Source organism: Phascolarctos cinereus, unplaced genomic scaffold, assembly GCF_003287225.1.
Source record: "Phascolarctos cinereus isolate Bilbo 61053 unplaced genomic scaffold, phaCin_HiC Scaffold_9;HRSCAF=440, whole genome shotgun sequence".
Lineage (NCBI taxonomy): Eukaryota > Metazoa > Chordata > Mammalia > Diprotodontia > Phascolarctidae > Phascolarctos > Phascolarctos cinereus.
The window spans coordinates 143304446-143332072 of record NW_027556402.1 but is presented as its reverse complement, the minus strand read 5'-3'; the positions used below and the strand labels follow the sequence as shown (position 1 = coordinate 143332072).

At 41.0% G+C, this 27627-nt stretch overlaps 1 protein-coding gene across 1 annotated transcript in view; it reads right to left on the bottom strand.

Annotated features, from left to right (window-relative positions):
- IGFBP7 (insulin like growth factor binding protein 7) overlaps positions 1-27075 on the bottom strand; it is an 81930-nt gene extending 54855 nt beyond the window's left edge. Inside the window, 2 exon segments of the mRNA XM_020975347.2 lie at positions 26488-26763; positions 26766-27075. Of these exon segments, the coding sequence (XP_020831006.1) occupies positions 26488-26763; positions 26766-26976 (487 nt within the window). The 5' untranslated portion in view covers positions 26977-27075.
- Positions 27076-27627: the final 552 nt, after the last annotated feature.

The window sequence follows — 27627 nt, the reverse complement described above, 5'->3', positions numbered from 1 at the left end:
AGAGAGGCGGGGGTCTACAGGTGCAGACTGAGGCATATATTTTCAGACATGGCTAATGTGCTGGGCCTATTTTGCTTTCACTCTGCCTGATTTAAGGGAAGGTTCTATGGGGGTGGGTAGAGTCATGGCAAAATGACAATGATGCAAAAAAAAAACCCCACCTATTAGAAGAACTATCCTTACATGAACCTGAAAACTGTGAAATGTCATTTATTTCAAAGTAATATGTGATGCAGATCTTTACTAATTCAGATCACCCTTCTCCTCAGTCTGAACTATGAGCTTTTACTTTACCAAATCAATATTCTCTGCACATAGTAGGTACTTCAGAAGGGAAGAAAATTGCTGATTCCCATTCATTCAATAAGTATTTATAGGATGCCTACCATGGGCAACTTATCATATATACACATATATTGGAAGTTTTTTGAAGGCAGGGGCCATGTCTTATTTATTGTACTACCACAGCATGTTATAACACATGCATTGATTTAAAAAAATTAAATCATACCATTTACAAATAATAAATTAGAATAGAAGAAATATATAGGCATACCTCATTTTTATGTTCTTTGCTTTACTGTATTTGCAGATATTGTATTTTTTACAAATTGAAGGTTTGCGGCAACCCTGCTTTGAGCAAGTCTGTCTGGTTCAATTTATCCAATGGCATGCATTCACATCATGTCTAAGTCAGATTTTGGTAATTCTCTCAATATTTCCAACTTTCTCATTATTGTTACATCTGTTATGGTGATCTGTGATTAGTGATCTTTGAGGTTACCATTCTAATTGTTTTGAGAAGCCATAAACTGTGCCCATATAAGATAGTGAACTTAACCGAAAAATGTTGTATGTGTATTCTGACTGCTCCACTGACTGGCCTTTATCTTCCCCTCTGGCCTCTCTATTCTTTGTGACACAACAATATTGGAATCAGGTTAGTTAATAACTCCACAGTGGCCTCTGGGCCGCTAGGCGCTACAGTGGATAGTTCCTGCCTTCAAGGAGTTTATATTCTATGCACCCTTATGTGGGACCCTAAAACTTCATCCCTCTCTTTTTCACAGACACACACGGGGAAGCAGAATCCTGGTACTTCGGAATATTAGAATTGCAAAATCCTAAAAACTAAGATGAGCTAAGAATCATATACCCAAAGGGTTAAAAAACAAACAAACTTGAACAGCTCCATCTGAGGTTGCCTGGTACAGTGTGGAAAAATCAAGATTTGGTATAAGAGGATACAGGTTCAAATCACACCTCTGTTATTTACCACCTATGTGAACCTCAGAAATTCATTCAACCTCTCTGGGCTCCGTTTTTAAAATAAAAAAAGACTAGATTGGCTCTAAGTTCTTTTTCACACGAAATCTAGAAACCTACTACATTAAAAGCTATTGCCTCTATTAGAGGACATGCCCACCTTTTGATTAATTTCAACTTCAGTAACTGGATCAATAACTGTAGGTAAGTAATGGCCTTATCACTATTATCTTTTGGGTACCCTCTCATCCCCATCAAGGAGTAATAGTGCTGGTGTTGGTGAGAAGAAACTATGTCTTTCTGTGACCAACATATCATTTATTTGTTTCTCCTTTAAGGTATATGGAAATACACAAAGGCCTATTAGTATTCCCAAAGTCAAGTGCCATACAATTATAACTGACAAAAAGAAAGTAATTAAGGATACAGCTGAAAAATTCCCCTTCGTTTCTCTGGGTGCCTGGTAATTTCTAGAGGCTGAGATAAGGGTCGTGCTTGGAAGAGCATCTGTGGGAGCCATGGCTCCACACGTGGCCAATTTCTTTACTGTACTTCCTTGCTGGGGCTGGAGGAGTTCCATAGTGGGTCATGTTTTCATTTCACAGAGACGCAAGTTTAGGGGAATTTCCACGGTGGATTTGATTTCGCTCAAGCTGACGTAACGCATGATTTATTCTTCAGAATTCAGAGATCAGCGCAGGCTTCATTTTTCAGCAGGTAGAGATATGGTTTAAAGTGGTGATTTATTTTGATCACTTTTTTCAGAGTAATATTGTAGCTGCACCAGGAAATTTACGATTTCTTTTGGTAAATTCATTGGTGGTGATGGTGATGGAGGCATACTGGTTCACTGTGGCTATTTGGGGGGCATTTTGGGCATGCTCTATTAAGAGAATCACTGTTACCACCCCAAGCCTTATTTAGTTACCTTATTTAGTAAAACTGTCACCTTTTGCATTCTTCAACCCTACAGAGTTATTATTAATATTTTTTTTTAACAATGTAAACACAAAGGCTGGAATTCCACTCACTTAAATTTTTTCCCCCAGCACCTTAATATGTGCCTGGCACTGTAAGTCCATGCTGTGTTTCTCTCGGAGGAGGCAAAAACTCACAGCTTCATAGGCTCCCAGATTTAAGGATTTTGGACTAGAAGAGACCCTTAGAGGTCTTCAAACCCAACCCCCTCCTTTTACAGATGAATGCTCTAAAGGCACACAGGAGTTAAGTGACCTGTCCAGGGTCATGCTGCTAGTTTCTGAGGCAGGATTTGATCCTAGGTTTCCCTGAATCCAAGTTCATCTATTCTGTTAGGCTTTCTCTCAGCATGAAAGACCTGGGAGCTAAGTTTTTCCCTTGATGCTTAAGACATTTTCTGTCTGGCACTTCAAATTTTTTAACCTGGCCCCTTCTTATCTTTCCAGTCTCCTTCCCGGCATTCTGAAGTCCAGCCTTGCTCATTACCTCCTGCTCCTCACACTTGTCTTGGGCACAGGCCATTCCCATGCTACATGGAACTGGATAGAGAGAGAGAGCTCTGAACCTGGAGGAAAACCAAGCTCAAATCCTGCTTCAGACGCTTATTAGCTATGTGAACTCGGACAAGTACAACTTGTGTCAGCCTCAGTTTCCTTATCTGTAAGCTAGATGGCACAGTGTAGAGGGTGTAGGACTTGGAGCCTGGAAGACCTCCATGTGAATCTTCTCTCAGATACTCACTTACTGTGTAACCCTGGGCCAGTCTGGCTTTCAAAGGCCTTCATAACCCAGTCCCTTCCTACCTTTCCAGTCTTCTCACACCTTACTCCCCAATATGTATTCTGTGATCCAGGGACGCTGGTGACTCTCCATCTCTCAGCTCTGGGAATTCTCTCTGGCTGTCCCCCATACCTGGGATGCTCTCCTCTGGCCCACCCACTGGCTCCCCCTGACTTCCTTTAAGTCCCAACTAAAATCCTACCTCGTACAGGAAGCCTTCCCCAACCCCTCTCAATTTCAGTGCTTTCCCTCTGTTAATTTATTTCCTATTTATCCTGTAAATAGCCTGCTTTGTATATATCTGTTCACATGTTGTCTCCCCCATTAGACTGTAAGCTCCTTAAGGGCAGGGATTGTCTTCTGCATCTTTTTGCATCCCCAGTACTTACCAGTTTATCGCACATAGTAGGTACTTAATAAATGTCTACTGAACTTTCCTAGCCTCAGTTTCTTGATCTGTAAAATGGGAATAAGACCACCTAACTCAAAGGTTTATTGTGAGGATTTAATTAGTTAAAATATATAAAATGCTTGGCAAACATTAAAACACCATATCAACGTTAGCTATTGTGAGAGGAATTTCGATAACCCTAATCAATTTAATCAGTATGCCCACACTACTGCTACTGCTGCACCCTTCCCCCTACCTACTTCCCTACCTACTTGATAGGGTTTTTGTGAGAATCAAATGAAATAACATATTTTAAACATTTTGTGAAACTTAAAGCACTATACAAATGGTGGCTATTATTATTATTATCATCATTATTCTTGAACTTCCTAGCTTGTTCAAGACTCATCTCAGGCACCCTTCCTGCAGGAAGGCATACACTAGGAAGCACCTGCCATCCAACGTCATGCGTGTGTGCTTTGCATGTGTCTCGTATATCCTTATTTTCTTCCCTGGTTGAATGTAAGCTCCTGGAGCACTGGAATCCCCTCATTCACATTACAGTAATTTGCATTTTCCTTTTAATTAAAATTTTCTTAATTTTCTCTACTGGGATGTGGAAGTGACCTTGGGCTCTTGGAAGCTATAACTTTGGAACATCAGTCATGCCTGGAATGCTCTCATTCACGTTTTCTCCCCCCCCCCCCCCGTCAATCCCACTCCCACCCCAAATCCTATGCATCCTTTAAGGAACACAACAGGATCAGAGTCCAAAGGGATCTGGGATCTCACAGGTCATCTAGTTAAACTTTGTCATTTTACTAATTAGAAAACTGAGGCCTAGGGAGGTTAAGTGATTTGCCCAAGGTCACAGAGTGATGTCACAACAGGCAGAGGCCGGATTCGAACTTAGGACCTGGGAGTCCAGAGCCAGTGATCTTTATAGTATATCCTAGTCCTCCTCAGTTCTAGTTGCACCTCTTCTTCCCTAACCACTGCTATCCTCACTGGCTTCCCTGAACTTTACACTACTTAGTGTTTCATTTTTACACTTGTTTCACAGGCTAACATTAGACTTTTGGCCCTAAGCACTTGGGGGAGGTGGCCATGTCAATCAATCAACATATATTCTTCTTCTTTTTTTTTTTTGGGCAATTGGAGTTAAGTGACTCGCCCAGGGTCACACGGCTAGTAAGTGTCAAGTGTTTGGTTTAAGGACGGATTTGAACTCAGGTCCTTCTGACTTCAGCGCTGGTGCTCTATCCACTGCTCCACCTAGCTGCCCCCATATATTATTGTTCTTACATAATATGTTGTTGTTCAGTAGTTTCAGATGTGTCCGACTCTTCATGTCCCCATTTGGGATTTTCTTGGCAAAGATAAAGAAATGCTTTGCTATTTCCTTGTCCAGCTCATTTTACAGATGAAGAAACTGAGGCAAACAGGGTCAAATGACTTATCCAAGATCACACAGCTACTAAATGTCTGAGGCTAGATATGGACTTGGGTCTTCCTGACTCCAGGCTCAGTGCTCTATCTGCTGCTATCTATCTAGCTGCCCTCTTAAATAGTATAGCATATTGGTATACTTCTGAACTCTACTGAGTAATCAACAAAATTCTTTGCATGAGCTCAAAAAATACTGTTTGATTTATAACCAACATATGCAAACTCTTCCCTTTTTAGAAATATATTTCCCCTCACCCTTTAGTTAACTTAGTCACAGATCCCTAATTGCCTTATTCATTCCACAAAACATTTAGTAAGCATCTTCAAGAAGGCACTGTGCTGTCCTGGAGTACAAAGGTTTAAAAAGACCCAAAAGTTCAAGTTACTGTATACTCAACACCTCCAAGAAGCTAAAATTGTTATGAACCTGGAGATCAAGGAACCTTGGAAAAACAGACTTGGTCACCTTTTTAAAAGCAGTTCCAAAAACCTGCTTGAGATCAGTCAGAAATTTTACAAGTAATTTATTTTCTGACTTTAAAAAATGAAAGGGTTTGCGATCTCCCTTTAAGGCAGAAAGGGACAGTCCAAGATTAAGGTAAATAATCAAAGACAAGGGTCTCAGTGCTAGTCACTGAACTCACATGTTAAAAAAGATCTGGGATCCACTAGGCTACTTCCACAGCTTAATGAAACAGAATCTGAGGAGGAAAAACCTGTCAACTTGAAGAATTTTTGTATAGCAGTTTTGCCTTATACAACTATTGCCATAACAAACTTTGTTCTCAGGTTTCTCTGGAGGGTTTGCAAAATCTCTCAGTTGAAATCTAATACCCTCCTCAGTCAATTCAGTTATTTACTATTTTGATGTCATAAAACATGTATTAAGCACCTATTATGTACAAAGCCAAAAAAAAGTTACAAACTCATACCTATTTTTCCTCATGGACATCATTAGTAAAAGACAAAGGACTGATAAGAGCTAAAGAGAAGCCAGAGAGATAATGTGTGGCATAGCAGATAGAGAGCAGAGATGAGCCGCAGAGCCAATGGAGATGGCTGGTAAATTCTAGTGTGACCACTTACACCTTGGAAATCTGGGGAGTGCTACAAATCAGAGACTGATTTGTTCTTTTTAAAAAATTTTTATTTTTAGGCAATTGGGGTGAAGTGACTTGCCCAGGGACACACTGCTAGTAAGTGTCAAGGGTCTGATCTGAGGCCACATTTGAACTCAGGTCCTCCTGACTTCAGGGCTGGTGCTCTATCCACTGCACCACCTAGCTTCTCCAACTGATTTGTTCTTCTGTTCATCGTCTAGACTTCAGAAAATAACGGAGAAAATCCCACTTATGCAATTCAACTTAAAAGTATGTCTTGCATACATTCTCCCTGCTCCCCTAGCTGGTTGTTAAACATGTACCATTATACCCCTGATATAAAGTCAATCTTGAAGCCAGGAAGACCTAGGTTCCAGTCCCGTAGCTTACACACACTGTGTGACCCTGGGCCACTTCTCTCTATAATCATAAACTGCTGATGGTATTGGCTATGTGGACCGCCCCCTGCCCCCCCAGTCCCTCACCACTGTAGGCAACTGTCTTGAGACCAGAAGGTGCTGAAATGCAAAATGTAACCTAGTGCAGTGAACTCTCAACTATCTGTACTAATGCAGAAGAAGCAGTGATGTGGAAATCTTTTCAAATAACCCAAAAGTTAAGTCTACTAGGGGCTGGGATGCTTTTTCTCTTTATTTAAAGCAGTAGGTTTTATCTGATACGAGGGAGATTCCTCACCCAAGAATGCCCTGTATCAATGAATCCCAAGTCCAGTCCCCATCCTTATGTACATGGCACTATTTTAGGCACCTGAAATTCAAGAGAGACCAGGAAGAATGGGAAGGAGAAAGAAGAAAGGATGATGATGATGACAATAATGATAATAATAGTTAAAATGTCATTTAAGTACAAAAAGGGTCAAAAAGAATTGAGAAAGTCAAAAGGGAAGGATATCATTTTTAGCTGGAAGGATCAGGGAATAATGTCCTGGAAAAGGCAGCCCCTGAGCTGGGCCCTAAACACAGGGCAGTCAAGCCTGCATTAGGCAGAGACCTGGAGACTGACTGATTAGCATTTATCACCAAAAATGGTTCTTGAACAAACCAGTGTCTGAGAAATTTCTTTCTGTCCTGTTAAGATTTACGACTGAACTGAGTCAGAATCTCTTCTATGCCTAACCAATCAATCTCTGCTTACAAAGTAGGTAAATTTGGAAGATCTCTTAACTTGTAACTTTTCAGGCTAGCATAATAGGAACAATTTTTTCTGCAAAGTGTAACCTAGTACAGTCAATTCTCAACTATCTGTACTAATGCAAGAAGAACAGTAATGTGGAAATCTTTGCAAATAATGCAAAAGTTAGGTCTACTAGGACCTGGGATGCTTTTTCTCTCTGTTTAAAGCAGTAGGTTTTATTTGAATTGTTTTGCCTTGGAAAATTTTAAAATGCGTTTGCATTCTTACTCCTATAGAATGAAGACACTTTCTGTTGGGAATAACATAGAATGGCCAATGAGCAATCAGGGCCTCTCAGATGTAATGGATATTCTTCCATATCTGGGGGATGGGGAGGAGGAGACGGACTTAATTGAACTAATATCGCATCCTTACTGAGCATCCAAGTGTGGATGATCTGTGTGTCTCATTTCATTTCAATACCAAGTCTGAACTGCTGGACCAGCTTGAATCAGGCCTGATGTTGAACACAACCCAAAGGGGGAGGCAAATTAGTGATAAAAAGAGTTTATAGATTATAAAAATTTTCATGGACAAACTCACAAAGCTGGTAAGCTGAACATGCAACAGAATTCATTTATTCATTTGACAGGCAAATTATCAGGCACTTGCCATGTGCAAGGTGTGGTACCAGAATGAGGGAGTGGTGTCAAAGTATATATAAGATGGCAGTCCATGCCTCGTTGGAGTTTATGGTCTGATAGGGAAATAAGATATTAACACCAAATGCTCCAATACACATCATTACATAAATAAATGCATTAGAGATGTGATGAGCAAAGTCCTATATGCAATCCTTTTTGGGGTGAGGTCATTATCAAGGGGGTGGATCAGAGAAGGCTTCCTGTAGGAGGCAAAATCCTTAAGGTTCAACTATATTGCTAAGAGATGAAAGGAAGGAGCTAGTGTGTTACAGGCAGGTGGGACAGACTGTTCAAAAGCACAGAAGCAAAAGATCAAATAAGTGAAGGAGGGTAATGTGAAATAAGGCTAGAAGCAAGCTGGAACCAGACTGAGTATGGCTTTAAATGTTAAGTTAGGGATTTCATATTTTATTCTTGAGGAAATAGGGAGCCACTGAAGATCCCTGACAGGAGAGCAACCTGGTCAGACTTGTGTTTTAGAAAGATTTTTTTTTTGGCAGCAATCTGGAAGATGAAGATGAATTAAAAAGTGTAGAGATTAGAAGCAAGAAGCCTATGGCAGGATCAGTGTTTACCAGGGTCCCTGCCACTTAACCTAGGTTAGTTTTTCTTTAAAAGACTTGATTGTTTCTATCGCTGTAACTTGATTGATTCAAAGGACTAAAGCTTGAGCTGCTGATATGGGCTGTCTGGGCCATAGAAAGGACAATCAATGAAGAATTGGGGTCTTTTAGAAATAATGGATGTTCCCAATCAACTCATCCTTCTGACCAGATGCCTTTCCACATGGAGACAGGGTTGGGGAAAAGGGGACATCTAACTGAACTCATGCTGTATTCCTGCTGAGTGTCCTATCCCTCCTACTGTTGAGTAAACTTTTTTGTTAAGTGATTGATGATTTACGTGTCTCACTGAAAAAAATTTCATTTTATTTCCAAATTCTTTCCCTCTCTCCCCCTACCCATCAAAAAGGCAAGAAAAACAAAGCCAATTAAAATATGTATAGTCATACAAAACAAATTCCTACATTAGCTATGCTGGAAGAAAGAGAAAAAGAGAAGGAAAGAAAGAAAGGAAGGAAGGAAGAAAGAAAGAAAGAAAGAAAGAGAAAATGTTTGAATTTGTCCCCTGAATCCATCAGCTCTTATCTAGAGGTAGAGAACATGTTTCATCATGAGTCCTTTGGAACTATGATTGGTCATTGTGCTGATCAGAGAATCTCTAAATCTTTCAAAGTTGATTACCTTTCCAATATTGGTGGTACTATGTACAATGTTCTGCTTCTGCTCACTTCATTCTGCATCAGTTTATACACGTCTTCCTGTTTTTTTTTTTAACCATCCCCTTCATCATTTCTTACAACACAATAGTATTCCATCACATTCACATATCATAATTTGTTCAGCTATTCCTTAATGGGTATCTTATCAGTTTCCAATTCTTTGCTACCTATGTGTCTCATTATATTTCAGTCCCAAGCTTTAAGCATTGGACTAGCCAAGTCAATCCTGGTTAAGAACATAACCCAAATTAGTATGACATTCCAGGTAAGAGATTCCACAGGCTTGGATTGGAGTGGTGGCCAGGTGGATAGAGAGAAGAGGACAGATGAGAGATGTTGTGGAGGCAGAGGAAAAAAGGCTTGATAACTGATTGCCTAGGGGAATGATGGATGGGGAGAGTCAAGGATGATTTAGGCTGGGAATCTGGGGACATGAACATGCTTATTTTTTATTTCCCAAGATTTTTAAAATAAACATTTTTGCTTATTCATTTTTCACCAATTTAATTACTCAACAACTTATTTAATTTTAACCTAAGTCCATCCTAAGTTTCCTTGTTCTTCACAAACAACTCTGTATCAATGGAAAGCTTAATCGACTGATAACCATTTACTGAGTAGCTAGTATGGCTGACACCATTCTGGGCATCTGAGGTGAGAGTTAAAAAGGCCAGTCCCTGCCTTCCAGGAGCTTCAAATCGAGCTGAAGAATAGACTGACTAGTCCAGTGGTGATGAACCTGCAGCCTCGAGGTCACATGTGGCCCACTAGGTTCTCAAGTGCGGCCCTTTGAATCCAAACAGTTTGGATTCAGTCAAAGGGCCACACTTGAGGACCTAGAGGGCCACATGTGACCTCGAGGCTGCAGGTTCTCTGCTCCTGGACTAGACCACAAAACTGTTTGAGAGTTATGCAAAAAGGCATACAATTGAGTGCTAATAGTAACTGCAGCGTATATTCAAAAGGAAAAAGAAATCACGACTCAGACAAAAATCAGAAGGTATATTTTTTGGGGGATGATCATCATAGTTCTTCTGTCATGCAATTCTAGAGAAAAGTCATGCTCTCTAACTATGGGTGCCCCCTAAAGCTTTGTCTTAGACCCCTTTTCTTCTCATTCTACATCATCTCACCTACTCTTCCTGAGTTCAAATGTGACCTCAGGCACTTACTAGCTGCGTGACCCTGTGCAAGTCACTTGCCTCTGTTTGCCTCAGTTCTTCATCTATAAAAATGAACTGAAGAAGGAAATGGCAAGTCACTCTAGTATCTTTGGCAAGAAAACCCCAAATGGGGTCATGAAGAGTTGGACATGACAACAACAACACAGGGAGTAAGAGGCAGATTCAGGATTTGAGCCCTGATCTCCTGATGCCAAATCTAATACTTTTTCCATTGATATGAACAGGATAGCATTTGCGAAACTGTGTCGTACTTTCAATGACCCCAGGTTGATGCAAAACCTCATCTTTTCAACATTAATATTCACCAAGTGACGTCATACTTATAACTTTATAGCACAGAACACAAACAGATCTTTAAAGAATCACAGTCACTGAAAAGGGAAATGGAGAGACCCATTATACGTGTCCACAGGCTAAATCACATGGCCATTCGTGACTTGCTCATGGGATCATAAAGTTTCGGAATCTAGAACTAGACCTCAGAGGTTCGCTAGTCCAAACACCTCATTTTTCAGTGAAGATCCCAGAAGGTTAAGTTATTTGGGCAAATGGACATAAATGGCCAGAAAAGGTGGCAGGTCAGTCACAGAGTGAGAAGGAGGCATTAACCAGACAAACTGAGTGGTATACTCTCATCCAGGAAACGTTAAGGCAATGTGGAACCAAGGACAGTGTCCTAGATGGGTAGCATTTGAGTTAGGCTTTAAGACAAAAGGTAGGTATTAGACATGTGAAGATTCCTAGTATGCAATATTTAAAACAGGGTTACAGACACTCCTGGGCTTTGCTAAAAAACTCATAGGTAATCATCAGGCCTAGTTTCTATTCCATTTCTTTTTTTTTAGTTACTTTCCAAAGCCCAAATTGAGGAAATGTGCAGTGAAAGAGCCAATGGGTAGGCCACAAGAAAGAGGATAAGGGGGCAGTATGGAGCCTAGACATACCACAAACTAAAGAACTGACTCAAGCGTAATTAGAGTAATTAGATTTGGATCTACAGCTAGGTCCCAATTAGTGTGAATAACAAATCTCCTAAAGTGGTCACATGCATGTGAATTCATACGAGTTAAAGTTATAATCATGTAAAACATGGTCATTGGTTCCAGTCCAGTGAAAATATGCAGTGCAAATTCAAATGATAGGACTTCACAGGATTCACACTAATTTACCTACTTGTAGTTTTTAGTAAATGCAGTGAAAACAGGACATCGGAGTAAGAGTAATCTTCATTAGGACTCACTTCAAGTTGAGGGCTTGGTTTGTTAGCTCTGTAGCTAACAAAGCCAAGGTTTGGGATCTCTATGTGTGGACCCACTTCAGTATACTGCCCTCAGGAACAACACAGACAAGCCTGCAGAGTGCCGGTGGTGAGTTCAAATGCATCACTGCTATTAGAAAAAAATAACTCAGACATTCCTCACTAATGAGGTCAGAGCATCCATTATACATGAAGGAAAGCACAGAATAAGTAAAACCAAAAACTTCAGCTGGGGAAACCTAAAAGAGTAGCTCACATTACAGAACTCTCGACAATTTATAAAATGTTTTCCTTAGAACAACCTGTGAAGACAACGCAAGAATTATTATTCCCATCTTACAGATGAGGAAACTGAGGCCCAAAGGAATGAAATGACTCATCTACAGTTACATGGTTAATAAGGAGAAGAGCTGGGACTGGAACCCCAGGTTTTCTAAGTACACTGTACTTTTTATCTTTCTAAAACATCTGGACCAAATGTCCAGATTATTAAACATCCCCTTCACCCTTCCCTCTCCCTCTCCACTGATGTGAAGTTCTCAAAATGCTTATTGAGTTCCTGGTTAATTAAATCAGCCAGCTAAAACACTGAAAATTATAAACACATTCTGACTTGAGATGTACTATAAACTCTAGCTTCCTTTTAACCAAATGGGATTATGATTCCCGAGAACTGATGAGGAACCATGCTTGCCTTCTCCTGTTGGAGAGGCAATAGACTCAAGATACAGATTAAGATGTGTTCTTTTGCTCAATGTGGGAATTTGTTTTGCTTGACTCTAAGTATTTGCTACAAAGGTTTTTCTGGGAATAGGATTCCAACAACAACAAAAAACTGGGGAAAAAAAGGCCAGAAGAAACTGTAGACAAGCAGAGGCAGACGGCTTTGAAAGTTGCATGTTGAATTTATTATCTACTTTAAGAGAAAAGCAAGCTCTACATGACAGAAATTCTCAGTTTCACGTATAAATCCCTACTTCTCTTCTGCCATGTGGATGGAAAATGTTCATTTTGTTTGGTATTTGTTGAATTCAGAACAAATAAAAAGGATTCTAGCTTCTGAAATATTTCCTAACACAGTGGTTTCATTCTCCTCAAACAACTTCTGTAGCCATGCAGATGCATTAAGATCAGACAATCCCAGGCAGCGCTCATTTTGTTTTCTTTGAATTCTAGTCTCTGGAGGATGTGTGCTATGTCTGCTAACATATTTGAGAGGCTGTTACATTAAAAATGATCCTCCATGAAGGAGATCAATTAGAAAGTGAGAGGTGTTCCACTCTCTTTGAAGGCAGAAACTTTTTTATGCTGCAAAGTAAAATTGACATTTGACCCCAACATCAAGGGTAGTTGCTATCTGACTGTCTGCATTGGAAATTTGGGGATATTTCAAGGACAGGCAGCTCTGAAGCCAGCACAGGACAATGAGAAGAGCCCTGGATTTGGAGCTGGAGGGCCTGGGTTCAATTTTGACTTTGCCATTTACTACCTGTATTGACCCTACCTAAGTCACTTGACTTCTGGGCCTCAATTTCCTCATTTGTAAAATGAGAGGCTTGGAGGCTCCTTCTGGCTTTAAATTCATGATGCTATGATTCTGTCCCCGGAGTCTATGAAGAACAAGGTCAAGATTGAAGTTTCTGATGATTTGTTTATAAGAACATTCTTCTGTGATTCTGTTTGAACAGATCTAAATTCAAGCAGCAATTCTAACCTTGAGACATTTGTGCCACTGCCTTTGACTGGTTTCAAAGTAAGATAAATAGAAACTCAGGGAGTTTATAAGCCAGCTCCCAATAGGGTAGTTAATAGTTAGCATTTACATTCTCTGCTGCTCTGGGGATTTACCCACATAACAGCTACTCTTACCCTGCAGGTCTGAGTCAGGACCCGAGCAAGCCACGGAGATGCATTCACACACACAGTATCAGGGCAGGGGCTGATTCTGTTCCACATACTCAATTGTGGTACCCTCTGCTTTATAGAAACTTTGTATTTCTTAAGAGGGGAAGACTGATCCTGGGCTATGTGCTGGGATAAGATACTGGGGGAGAGTGCAGATTCTCTGGACCCAGAGATTTTCTTTTAAAGGAACTGACAAAATTATCTCTCTGGTCCATGTGTGTTAAGTCTTCATGTCAGTACTTCCTTGGGGAAGATGACAACGGGCAGGGAGGAAAAGTAGGAATGGGGGTGGCTTAGGTATGACGGATAGATGTGGGTGGGTGGTGTTGGTGACTGACTTGCACCCTCCAAAAGCTATAGAATAGGGTGGTAGAGGCTCTTGGCATGAACGTTGATAGAATGAAGAAGACTTTGGGAATTGATCACAAAATAAAGGGACAAGAAGATGGGGGAAATTCTATCTCCTCTTCCTGACTCTAGGCCCAGAGCTCTTATGAACTGCACTACCTAGAATCTATTATCTGTCACAAGAAGATAAGGAGTGCTGCTTTGGGGAAGTGGAAAGGTAGCCCAAATTTCATCTATTACATGAACTTTGCCTAATAGCCTTGTGATCCAAAATAATCTCACAGTACCTTCAGCACAGCATTTTCTGCTTTGGGGAATGGGCTAGAGCAGATGATCCGGGCCCTTCCAACTCCACTGTTCTTTGATTCTGCACCTGATACGCTTTGACACCACTTTGGCACAGCTTTGCCTTAATATCTGCCATGGACTGTCAAAAAATTGGGCAGTTCCTTGATCTCTGGTTCAGTGATGCCCCCTCCAGCTGGGTTTAACATCCCTAATAAGCCACTGCTCGGCATGGCTTCCCTCCCCTGGCCTTGCCTAATTTGGAACTGTGCTGCTGCCTAGGCATTTTATTCCCTATCAAATGCACTACCGATTCCTCAGGGGTAGCTCTTTGGAAGTCAGGATTCCAATGTAATTGCTACAGCTGCTATTTAAATTCACTTCTGTATTTCTGTTTCCTACGCAAAATGTTCCGATAACTCATATCTGGAGACAACAGTCCCAGACCCTGCTGGCTTGGATTATCCAAATGACTCCAGCAGTTAGACTTCTGTGTGGTCTCTCTGGAATGCGCAAGGCGGTATATTGCTTGATAATTTCCCCCTTACTCTGGGGCAGATGTCAGAGTGGAAGCTTCCAACCACTTGACCACTGGCCTACTAAAGGATGAGGAGGTAAATGAAATGTCTTTGAGCTTTTTGCAACCCAAAGAAAGTATCCTACTCTGAAAGAGAGGAACACGGTCTCTTTGGAACATATATATGAAGGAACACAGTGTTTCAAGGCAGCTTCATCTCTGCCTTTTGAATACATTAAAGACTCTTCCTTTCCCCTTAATATTAAGGGAAAAAACCCTAAAATTAAGTTTTTTAGGGTCCCTGAACCCTTCTGGAGATGTTCGGGTTGTTTTTGTTCTTCCTTCATTTTTGAAGAGGACCAATGACATCATGGGTGGATTTAAGTGAGGCAGAGTTGCAAAGTCATCAGCCTCACTCTCTTCCAGAGTCATTAAAGGCCAGCGGTAAGACAAAAGTCAAGACTACTGGTAATGGCCCAGGGTGAAATGGATGGCCTTGATATCTTCAATATCTGACCAAGCTCTAAGTGCTCCATGACGCCTGTTTCAAAGGCCATTGGAACAAATTGTTCTCATTTGCCCATTCTACCTACCAGTCAAAGTCTTGTCATGCTTGGAGTAGACACCCCCTTAACTCTCTGATGGGTCTGAGGTCTACTGGTCATCTTCTTTAAATGATTAATAGAGGGCAGCTAGGTGGTGTAGTGGATAGAGCTCCAGCCTTGGAGTCAGGAGGACCTGAGTTTAAATCTGGCCTCAGACACTTGACACTTACTAGCTGTGTGACCTTGGGCAAGTCACTTAACCCTGATTGCTTCGCCAAAAAGCAAAAAAAAAAAAGTATAAAATAAATTTGATCTGTTACTTCATTTATTTATTTATTTATTTATTTATTTATTTATTGCTTTTTTGGTGAGGCAATCGGGGTTAAGTGACCTGCCCAGGGTCACACAGCTAGTAAGTGTTAAAGTGTCTGAGGCCACATTTGAACTCAGGTCCTTCTGACTCCAAGGCCAGAGCTCTATTCGCTGCACCACCTAGCTGCCCCAACCTGTTACTTTAAAAACACTTTTAAAAGTGTTCTGTTCCTGTTTCCTTTTGAACTTTTTATTATCTTTATAATATCTTATATTTTTATTATCTTCTGTTGACTTTTAAAAAATGATTCAATAAGCTTTTCTTTTTTGAGTGGGTATCACAATTGCTAGTTCCCTTCCCCCCACCCCCATCTTAGTGGATGCATGTGAGCATCCAGTATCAATTGCCTATATATCTTGGATAAAGGATTTTAATCTGAGAGACTTGCAAATATTCCCCCCCCCCATTAACTATTTCCTTTCTAATTTTAACTGCATTGCTTTTGTTTTTGCAGAAGTTTCTTAGTTTTAGGTAAGCAATATCATCCACTTTATCTCCTATGATTATCTCTGTGACATTTCCAACAATGTGTGAGACTTTGGGGGCAATCCTCAAGAGCGTTTTCAGTTCTCCCTTCTAACTAGGCCTCTACTCTTTATTGGCACCAGGTGGTGAGAGTTGGGCAATGCTGTGAGGGGCAGAATAGCAGTCAGAGAAATTTAGGTATGAAAAGCTTAAGGGATGTAGAACTTGCAAGGAAATATTACTCCACTGCATTTATATAAAGGTGAACAGGTGCTTACACAACACATTTCATCATTTCACTTTAAACTTATTACAGTTAAATAACAACACGGTTTGCCACTGGTATCTAGATTTTTATTCTATTATTTTACTTTTAAAAATGTCTAAGTACACACTGTATGCTATACTATTATGTAAATGTGCTAAGAATCTTACATTCACCTTCTCAGTTAACTATGCTTGTTCTATCACGTCTCTATCTGGAACAGTCACTTCTCTTTAGTTTTCCTGAAGCAGTCTTCTTCTCTCCAGTCTCACCCACCTCCCACTTTTTTTTTTAGGCAATTGGGGTTAAGTGACTTGCCCAGGGTCACACAGCTAATAAGAGTCAAGTGTCTGGTCTGAGGCCAGATTTGAACTCAGGTTCTCCTGACTTCAGGGACAGCGCTCTATCCACTGTGCCACCAGCCACCTGTCACCTCCCACCTCTTTATAGTAAAGGTATGAAGTCACTGGGTATACCCAAACTGTTTATTTAACCTCTTTCTCTGGATGAATGATTCAAGAAAATTTAACAGAATTTTTTTAAAGAGCCAGATTATTTTCCCATTATACCAATTTAGTTTAAATACATTAAACCTTTTAATGACAATCATAAGTTAATCATAAACGCATTTCTTCAGGCCTTTAGCCTTCTTTTATTTCTCCATATGCAAAGAATTCAGCAAAGGAGTGGGCTGAATTCAACTGGGGATCCCTTGTCAAGTTTAATATGAAATCAAGGGAGAGGCCTCAAATACCCAACTTTCAGGAGCTTGGAAAGACTCTGCCAGGAGGGCCCTGATTAATGTGTGCAGCCTCACATGCCCATGTGAGTCTAGATTTACACATACACATATTAGTCTATGAGGAGTGCCAAAAAGGGAAGAAGTGTTGGGTCTAGACAGGCACATAAAAGAATTCCAAATCGTTAGGTAAACTTAGGACCACCAAGGAAGTCAGTCTGTGTAACCCTGGGAAGAAGCCCCATACTCAACTTCCTAAATAACCATGAAACTATTAATCAAGCTCCTGATTAAACGAAGTCCTCTAGAGCAAACCTTCGTGCCAATGTTTGCTAGTTTTATTTGTGAAGAAGCATTCATTTGCGCCTTGGTGGTTTATAGGTATATGGGTTTTTGGGTCTATTTCCAAGGCACATTTCAGAGGGGAAAAAAAAAAAAAAGAAATCACAGGCGCCTCTATCCACTGCGCCACCTCCCACCTCCCAGTTCAGTTCAATCAAACAACAGCATCTATTAAGAACTTATTATGGGCCTAACATTGCAATAGGTTCTGGAAGTAGGAACAAAAATGAAGCAGCCTTGATGGGCAAGCAGCTTAGGGGAGACAACATATACATAAAACAGTATGCACAAGCCAAAACCAAGGCAATTTTGAGAGGGAAGACACTAGTTGCTGAACATATTAGGAAAGGCTCTCATGTAGAAGGTGCTGCTTCAGCTAAGGAAGTTCTCTAAGATGAAGATGAGAAGGGAGCACATTTGGGGCATTAAGGGACCGTCAGGACAAAGACAAAGAGAAAGGAGATGGAGTGTCACGTGTGAGGAGCAGCAATGGGGCCATTATGGTTGGACCCAGTGGTGTGCTGGTAAAATGCTTAACATCTGGCTCTACAGGAAACAAAACAAAAAAACCCCTGGAAACTGGACACACTTTTAAAATTTAATATACAGCGTTACTTTCGCCATCACTTTAAGTCTAGATAAACCACAAAACAATAACCAAGCCCTGATTTGTAGCTTTCGCCGATTTCCAAGATGTAAATGCTCACACAATAAATTTAAGAAACAGCTGCAGAGCCTGCTCAAGCTGGCTCCATTCAGCCGGCACACATCATACCTGGCTGGACCATAGAGTGAATGGGACCATGGCACTCTGATAACTCTGCAGGAGAGAACAAGGCTGATGACTTTGCACAGCTTTGCTTTACTCACTTGCAAGTCAAGACATCACCTTCCTGATGTCATCGGTCCTCTTCCAGAACAAAGAACGAACAACATAGTGAGTTAAGGGGAGTGATATATAATAAGTGGCTGGAAAGGTAGCTTGAGGCTGAGATGTTAAATGCTTTAAATGCTAAAATGCAGAGTTTGTAACACCCTTGTCCTCTTATCCCCTGCTCCTGAGTACAGGAGTGACATGGTCAGACTTGCACTTCAGGAAAATGATTTTGGCAGCTGTGAGGAGGATGAATCAAAAAGGGTGAGATTTCAAAATCTCACTGCCTCCCATGTCCACACATCTTGGAAGTCTCTCAGAATGCTTCCACTTCATTCTCAAGTTTTACAGGCGTACACATACACAAATACAAAAATGGGATGCATGCACTCTATGGCTCAAGAGCCGCTCCGGCAGCTCACCCAGAAATACAACTCTGGACATTTATGCAAGGCTTTGCTTTATGGCATTTTCCACAAATAAGATTCCAAGGAAAGATGAGATCAGTTCACATTTAGGGTAGCCCGAGTTAAAGGAAATGCACAGAAACCTCAAAATAATCCTATTCACTATAGAGGAATTCAGTATGAGGAAGGCTGGCCTTGGACTCCATCCAAGGGAATTCCAAGGAGCAAAAGAACCTCCTTATAAGGCAGTCTTATCTAGAATGCTGTCTCATGGCATCTACCCTGAGGATCATTTTAAAAAGGGCTCTAGGGATATGATGACCGTGCTATTTGATAAGGGAAGGGGAGGGGAAGGGAGTAAGCATTTTTATATAAGAACTTACTTGGGGAGGAGGGAGGGAGACAGCTAGGTGGCTAAGTGAATAGATCACCTGGCCTAGAGTCAGGAAGACTCATTTTCTTGAGTTCAAATCTGGCCTCAGACATTTACTGGCTGTGTGACCCTGGACAAGTCACTTAACCCCATTTACCTCAGTTTCCTCATCTGTCAAATGAGCTAGAAGAAGGAAATGGCAAACCGCTCCAGTTTCCTTACCAAGGAAACCCTAAATGGGGTCACGAGGAGTCAGACATGACTGAAAATGTCTGAACAACAATAATCACCTACTCGTGCCACTCAGTGGACACACTTTATACATATTCTCACAGCAACCCTGGGAGGGAGGTGCTGAGGAAATTACAGTTGTGGAAATTGGGGCAAACAGTGGTTAAGTGACTTGCCCAGGGTCACACAGCTATTAAGTGTCTGAGGCTGGATTTGAACTCAGGTCTTCCTGACTCCAGGCCCCAAGCTCTATCTGTTGTGCCACCTGTCTGTAAAACTATGAAACTGATAACTACCAAATTCATAAGAAACCTAGGAGTCAATCTATCAAGACAAAAAAAAGGCTTAAAGGCTTAAAAAAATCAAGACTTAAAGACAGTTACAAGTACCCTTGACAGAATAAGGAAGACTTGAATAACTGGAGGGAGAGTCATTGCTTACAGTAGGTCTATAATAACAATTATACCAACTAATTGGTGGCTTTAATACCTAAAGCCTCCAGAATGGTAACCACGGGTTCTTCTGACTCTTACATCAGGTTTCTCTCAAAGACACAGTGCTTACCATTCATGTGGTTTTTTTTTTTTAAGAGGATACAATTCCTTTAAAGCAAAAGTATTAAGGAACAAGCACATAGTATGAAAAATTGCAACAGAGTAGACCATCCCTCAATAACCTGAGCCACCCTCTCATACACATACACACACCAGCAGTGGACAGAGTGGACACACAGAGGGATTTTACATGAGAGGACAACACCTGTATGGGGGCAGTTCATGTCACTGGTGCTGCAAGTCTGAATGTCTCCTGATGGTTTCACAATTCTGAATTTACTGGGCCTAGTCCTCCTTGAAGAAGGCCTTCTTCACTGGGTACTTTGTTCAGCTGCCCTTTTGGAGATTCCTAGGTATGATGTATTCTTATGGGATGCTGATTCGTTGATCTTTCGCTGGCTGCTTGGACCACTGGGTGATCTTTGTTGAGCATAGAAATTTCTGCGGTGTGTTGCTCTACTGGTCTCCAATGGATTTGTGGTGGCATTTCTCGTGGCCATCAGCATCTAGGTTTCAACTCTTTATGGCAACCAGCTGGCCAACTCTGTTCTAGTCTTTGGGTATAGTAGCTATAACCTAGCCCAGATGAGGACCTTAGTCATGGCCCCCCCCATACCCAGCTAGTACATAGAAAGCAGAGTGTCCTCAGAGTAAGATTAAGCATTTTTTTTTTCTTTCCATCTCCAGCTCTGTTCAAAGACATCATCCCTCCCTTTCAGACAATTATCTACAAAGGTCTTCCCCGGTTTAGCATGCAAATGAACTTGAACCAGAAACAAAGGACAAAAGTTTAGTGTTTCCCAACCACTCAGCCTATTCCACTCAGCCTATTCCTCTTTTATCAGTCAAAACCAAAAAAATCTCTCTTGCTGTATTTTGGGCAGCAGTGACCCTGTCTCTCTACAAATCAAACTACCAAGGAGTTACTTTTTAGAAGTAGATAAAATCATACTCTGATGTTCTGGATGAACAAAAGGGTGAGAATCTCTAAGGAAATAATGAAACAAAAGGTGAGTGGGGAGAGAGAAATTATATGATAAATCAGTAACCATCAGAAATATTTTGGTATGGATTAAAAAACAAAAACAGATCAATGAAATGAATGAGATAAGCAAATACTAAAAAATAAAAATCTCAATTCCTGGGTTTTTAATAGACTCAAGAGCACAAACTACTTGGAAATGGACTTCCCATAGGCAAGAACTGGTGGGGAAACCTGAAAAGCAGTCTGGAAAGAAAAAAAGTTTACACCAACATCTCATACCATATACTACAATAAGTTCCAAATGGATGACCTAAATATAAAATGTTTTATCCTTAAAAATTTAAGGAAAAAAGGACAGAGGTACTTTTCACAACTACGGCTTATAGAAAATTATTTTTCATTTTTACTTATTTATTTTTAAAGATGTGGTCTCTCTATTTCACCCAGACCAGAAGTGCAGGGGCGACTCAGTGGCCCCAATGCCCCTATTCATCGCTATAGGAGGAACTGTTCTTTTTTTAGCCTGAGCTGCTTCCCTCCCCAGCCCCACGAAACCTGCCAGACTCTCTATCCCTCACCACTCCCCCCACTCCTGGGGGCTTAGTCTACACTGTAGTTCGGAACTCCTGAGCTCAAGAGATTCACCACCCATAGCTTTCGAAGGGAGCAAGGATTACAGACCTGTGCCACCATGCAGATAACAGGAAAAGTAGACAAAACACTAGAATCTAAGACAGGAAGATCCAAGTTCAAATCCAGCCCTATGCTATATATATATTTTTAATACTTGCTATATCCAGCTAGCTATTTGCTAGCTAACTGACCTTTGGCAAATCACTTAATTGCTGCCTTAGTTTCCTGAACTGTAAAATGAGAATAATAATAGCACCTACCTCCCAGTGTCATGAGGATCAAATAAGATAATATTTGTAAAATGCCTAGCCAACTATGTAAATGTTAGCTATTTAACTATTAAGCTATATTTAATATGCCATAAGTAATTATAATTAATATTAATAACAATGATTAGCTATTAATAATTAATAAGATGATGATGATAACATCCCAGGCCAGGGAAAATTCTTATCCAAATAAGGGACAGATAATCATAAAAGATAAAACAGATAATTTTGATTAGAAGAGATTAAAAAGCTTTTGCATGATTAAAATCAATGCTGCTAGGATAAGAAGGAAAACTATAGATTGGAGGCAAAAGTGGCATTAAACACCATTGACAAATGTCATATCCAAGGTAAATAATGAATTAACATAAATATAAGAACAAAAGCCATTCTACAATGGAAAAGTGGTTTAAGGATGTAAAGAGTTCTCAAAAGAGTTCTCTTACAATTGGCAATACTGATTGCTCCAAGTCCCTAATAGAAAGAGAAATACAAATTAAAACAACTGAGGTTTCACTTCACACCCAGAAAATTAACAGAGGTCAGAAAAGATAAAAAAGTCAGTGCTGGATATTAGGGAGGCTAAAGGAATATAACCACACTAATAAACTGTTGATGGAGCTGTGAATTGGGGCAATCATTCTGGAAAGTGCTTTGTAGTTATGCTACCAAAAAAAAAAGTGACTGGAATGCCTAGACCCTTTGACCCAAAGATCCAGTTGTTAACCAGATAGCCTCAAAAGCAGGAACAAATGTTCAATATACACAAAAATAGCACGGTAAAATTTTTCATGGTAAAAAACAATTAGATTTCAATTTTATTTTTTTCTTCAATTACATATAAACAAAATTTTTTTACATTAAAAAAAAACTGAGTTCCAAATATTCTCCCTCCCCTCTCATAGAGGTTAGCAATTTTATATAAATTACACATGTGCAGTCATGCAAAACATTTCCGTATTAGTCACATTGTAAGAGAAAATGCTGACAAAAAGTAATAAAGTATAAGAACAATAGAGTAAAAAAAGAAGAAAAATAAACTAAAAAAAGAATAATAAAGTAAAAAAAGTATGTTTCAATCTGTATTCAGATGCCATCAGTTTTTTCTCAGGCACTACATGTCATTTTTCATCTTAAATCCTTCTGAATTGTCTTGAATCACTGTATTGCTGAGAATAGCTAAGTCATTCACAATCATACTATATTGCTATCACTGTATACAATGATCTCCTGGTTCTGCTCACTTCACTTTGAATCAGTTCATAAAAGTCTTCTCAGGTTTCTCTGAAAGCATCCTGCTCATCATTTTTTGTAGCACAACATTTCATCACAATCATATAACACAGCTTGTTCAGCCATTCTCCAACTGATATGCACCCTGTTAATTTCTGATTCTTTGCCACCACAACAAGAGCTGCTATAAATATTTCTGTATATATAAGTACTTTCCCTTTTTCTTTGATCTCTTTGGGATCCAGACCTAGTAGTGGTATCTCTGGATCAAAGGGTATGCAGAGATTGGTTGCCTTTTGGGCACAGTTCCAAACTGCTCTCCAGAACGGTTGGCTCAGTTCACAACTCCACCAACAATGCATTAGTGTCCCAATTTTCCCACATACCCGTCAACATTTCCCATTTTCCTTTTCTGTCATATTAACCAATCTGAGAGTCGTGAGGTGGTACCTCAGAGTTGCTTAATTTGCAGCATATAATTAGAAACAAATAGATGCCCATCAATTGGAGAAATGACTAAACATCAGGTTACCTGAATGCAATGGAATATTAATAAAGCACTTTAAGAAATAATGAATATGAAGAATTCAAGGCAACATAAGAAGACACAAGAAGTAATAAAGAATGAAGTAAGCAGAACCAGGAAAACAGTATACACAGACTTTAAAAATGTAAAGCAGAAAATGCAGTGAAACACAACTGAATATTATATATAAAAAGTTGGCCCCAAAGAACTGAGCAAATGTATTTTCTTCCTTTCATTGGAGAGGTAAGCTACTATGTGTGTGGGCTACTATGGTCAATGTATAGGTTGGATTTTCTGAAATTTTTTTAAAGTTCTTGTTACAAAGGAAGGTTTGCTGAGTAGAGAATGGGAAACGGATATATTCAGAAATAAATGTGCTATAAAAACAAAAAGCATCAATAAAAGTTTTTTTTAAAAGGCTAGTTGAGGTTCTCACGAAATTCCCGTTCCATCTCAATCATATCACAGAATTCTAGAGCTTGAAGGGACTTCAAAAAGATTATAAATTTCCTCCTCTTGCTTCTGGCTGCCCCTAAATTTTTTAGAGGTCTCCAGAAAGATTTCATCAGAGTTCAACAATCTTTATAACAAAGACAATCTGACCCTTCAAGCAGGATTTCTCTTTCTAAATGTAGCCTAAGGTCATATCCTCTATTTCTTTCTTCTAGAAGGGTGTGGAACAGATGATTGACATTCTCTGTTTCATGACTATATTTAAAAATATGAAGAATCATTAAGTCATCCTCAGGCCCTCTTTTCCCTAAAATATTCCAAAAAAATATTTCTCTAAAATAAAACGACTTGTGGAGCTGTTTCAGTCATGTCTGACTCTTCAAAGATACTGGAATGGTTTGCTATTTCCTTCACCAGTTCATTTTCAGATGACGAATTGAAGCAAACTGGGTCAAGTGACTGGCCCAGGGTCATACAGCTAATTAAGTGTCTGAGGCCAGATCTGAACTCAAGAAGATGAGTCTTCTTGGCTCCGGGCCTGGCATTCTATTCACTGTGTCACCTAGCTGCCCCTTCTAACTTACAGGTGAACCAACTAATCTAAATTCTTAAATTGAAAGAAAAATAATATCACTGAAACTCAAGCATTTTGGAGTAAAACATTGATGTGGGCATTTTCTATGGCAGTTAAGGCGGCTTCTCCACCCCTGCCCTTAAGCAGTTTACACTTTAGATTGCTCTTAGGCATATGGAGAAAAGACTATTAGTTGACATAAAGTAATGAGGCCAGTTTTCATCTATCTTGCAACATCTGTTTCATTACTTAACAGTCATTGCCTAAGTTCTTAGAAAGGTGAATGCAACAGAAAGAAAAGTTAGAAAACTGAGCTAACTTTTATATTGAAAAGAATAATGAATTTAAAGTCAAGAGACTTTACCAGCTGTAGGTGGTAAAGGTAGGTGAAGTCTGAACACATTTCAGGCTCAAATGAGACACTGTTCATAAAAACACTTAGCTAGCCTTAAAAGGCTGTATGAATGTCAGTTATTGTTATTATTCATGTGGTTTATCACAAAATAAATACTTAACAGGCAAGGAGAACAGAATTTTCTGGCATTAAAATGTGTACTCATAAAAACAAAGTCATACAAAAAAGTATTTCTTTTTGCCACTGCTCCTGCCCATGTTACACCCTGGATTGCTGCCTCTATTACCTACTCCCTTTCTTGGCACTGTCTTTGAGCTTCAATATTCTCATCTGTAAAATGGGGTGGTGATGGTGAACTAGATGATTCCTAAGGTTTCAACTCACAAAGCCTTTTCTATCTTGGCTGTGAATAAGTGTGTCTGGAGTTATAACTTTCCCTTGGAACTTCTGCTTGTAGAAAAAGGCCATTTCAGTTAGTTTGGTTACTTCACTTATTATTATTGGAGTTCCACTTTCAACTTTCTTCTTTGGGAAAATGAACTTTATTTTCTTTTCTTTTGAAAAAAAAAAGGTCACCACTTGGCCTTATATTTGTATCAACTTTGGACCTGTCTGAGACCAACTAAGCAAACAAGATAAACTGTCAAGAAAAATTTCAAAGATATCCTCTGAACAGCATGTCCTGCAGATGAATTAAGCATGAAAGAAACAAGAAAGAAAACAATACAATGAAAATTCATAACAGACTACAACAATAATAAAAAAAGAACACATCTCAAGCCAGAGGCATTCCACAAAGGAGCTTGTATTTTTCCTCTGGCCCACAGACAAAGAATATCTCACCTAAATGACTTTTCATGCAGAGAGCACGGTGCATCAGGTGAAGTTGCTTTCCACTAGGAACAATGGAGATAATGAGCTTAGCCTGGTGCCTAGCACATAGTCAGCGCTATATAAATGTAATTTATTATAAACAACAACAAGGGGTGTCACCAAATCTTTTAATCCCTTTGGGACCTTGTCGTAGCAAAGTATGCTAAGCACCTGTGTCAACAGGCAATCACTACATCACTGAAGAGAAGTTCAGGCGACCCCTTAACAGTCTTTAACACCTGTCCTCTTTCTAAAAGCACCATTCCCGAACTTCGAGGTCAAATTCATCCTGTTTCCTCTCTTTACCAGCCAACACCTCAAAATTCATCCCAAGAATAAGATAAAGAATATGACGTGGAGTTCGGAGGGGGAGGTGGAAGAAGGCTCTCAATATGCAGCGAAAAGTGTGAGGCAGTTGTCAAGGGGCGAGAAAACGCTAGGGAAGCTTTTTTTTTGGGTGGTGGTGGTGGGGTGCGAGTGGTTGAGAAAGTCTTTCCAGAACTAAACACTCCTTTTCCTGTTCTCTCCCCCCGTTTTTTGGCTCATGAACCAAACTCCTAAGTCATACTTCCAAAAAAGGAGACTGACTACCTTAGTACACTGCATCCATCACCAGCTCCTGGCTTAACACCTTTCCCCTGCAGACATGGGGCGGGGTGCGGAGAGCCTCCAAGGACCCACATCTCACCTGAGCTTTCTCACTTACGCTCGCCTCTAACCTGGGGCGTCCAACTAACTCCGGGCGCGCGTCCTCGGAGTGGCTGGAACTAGGTGAGCTGGAAGCAACACGCAAGTGATGGGGGAGAGCAGAGGGAGAGGCACGCGTTTTTTTCCCACCTTGATCGCAGGTGCCCTTGCTGACTTGGGTGATGGTCTTCTCACCCAGGCTCTCCGCCCGGAGGCTGGCGGCGCGCAGCTGGCAGCCGCTGGGGTAAGTGTTACCGTCGCTGCCGCACACCGGGTAGCGGCTCTTGCACACGCACACACCGCTCACCACTGGTCCGCCGGCTGCTGCCCCGGCTTTGCCCTTCCGCCTCTTACGGCTCTTCACGCACTCCATGCCCGGCGCGCAGTGTCCCCTGCCGGCGCCGCTGCCCCCGCAGGGTTCTCCCTCCCGCGGGCGCAAGCAGGGCAGCAGCCGCAGGCGTCGCGGGTCTCCCCTAGGGGACAACCCCGCGGGGGCAGGGGCGGGCAGGAGGCAGGCTCGCAGGGGCCGCAGGCGGCCGGCTCCCCGACTTCAGAAGAGGAGGAAGAGGAGAGGGGCAGAAGCAGGAGCAGTAGCCCGGTGGCGCAGAGTAGTAGGAGGCGCAGCGGAGGCGGTGGCATGGCTGCGTGTGAGAGCTGCGGCTTCTGCTGCTGTTGGCACGGATGCACGCAAACCGGAGCCTAGGACCGCTCTGGCCCCTGACTTTGGGGAGGGACCGAGTCCAGTTCTTAAACCGCACCCCCTCTCCGCCTTCTTTCCTCAGCTCAAACCACACCCCAGGGAGGAGAGAAACTCTCACCCCCGCCTCCTCCTAGCGCCCAGGCCATTCCCGGAGTACACCGAGGGGGCGGCCGCTTGACCCGCACAGGAATGCGGGGAGAAACTGCTGCCCTGCGGCTTGGGAAAGGCGAGGAGGCGGAGGCAGCTCCGGCTACTTGGGAAATGTGTGTGCACAGAGGGTTTCACGCTCTTTTTCCAATCTCCACTTTTCCCTTGCAAAAAAAGTTGTATCTCCCCTTCTGGTCAGTTCTTACCCCCTCCTAGTCGGTTCTCACCTACTCCCACCTTCTTTAAGGATAAAAACACAGTGAGTGCCGCTCCAACATCCATGCAGTACTTGTATCACCTTCATCACATGCATACACAGCTCATTTTGGATAAGTTTTCTCATTTGTTCTTCAGGACAACCCTATAAAATATTATTGCCACAACCTCCACCCTTTTTATGGATAACTGTTTACAATTTCCTTTTGCAATTGAATTGAACGATT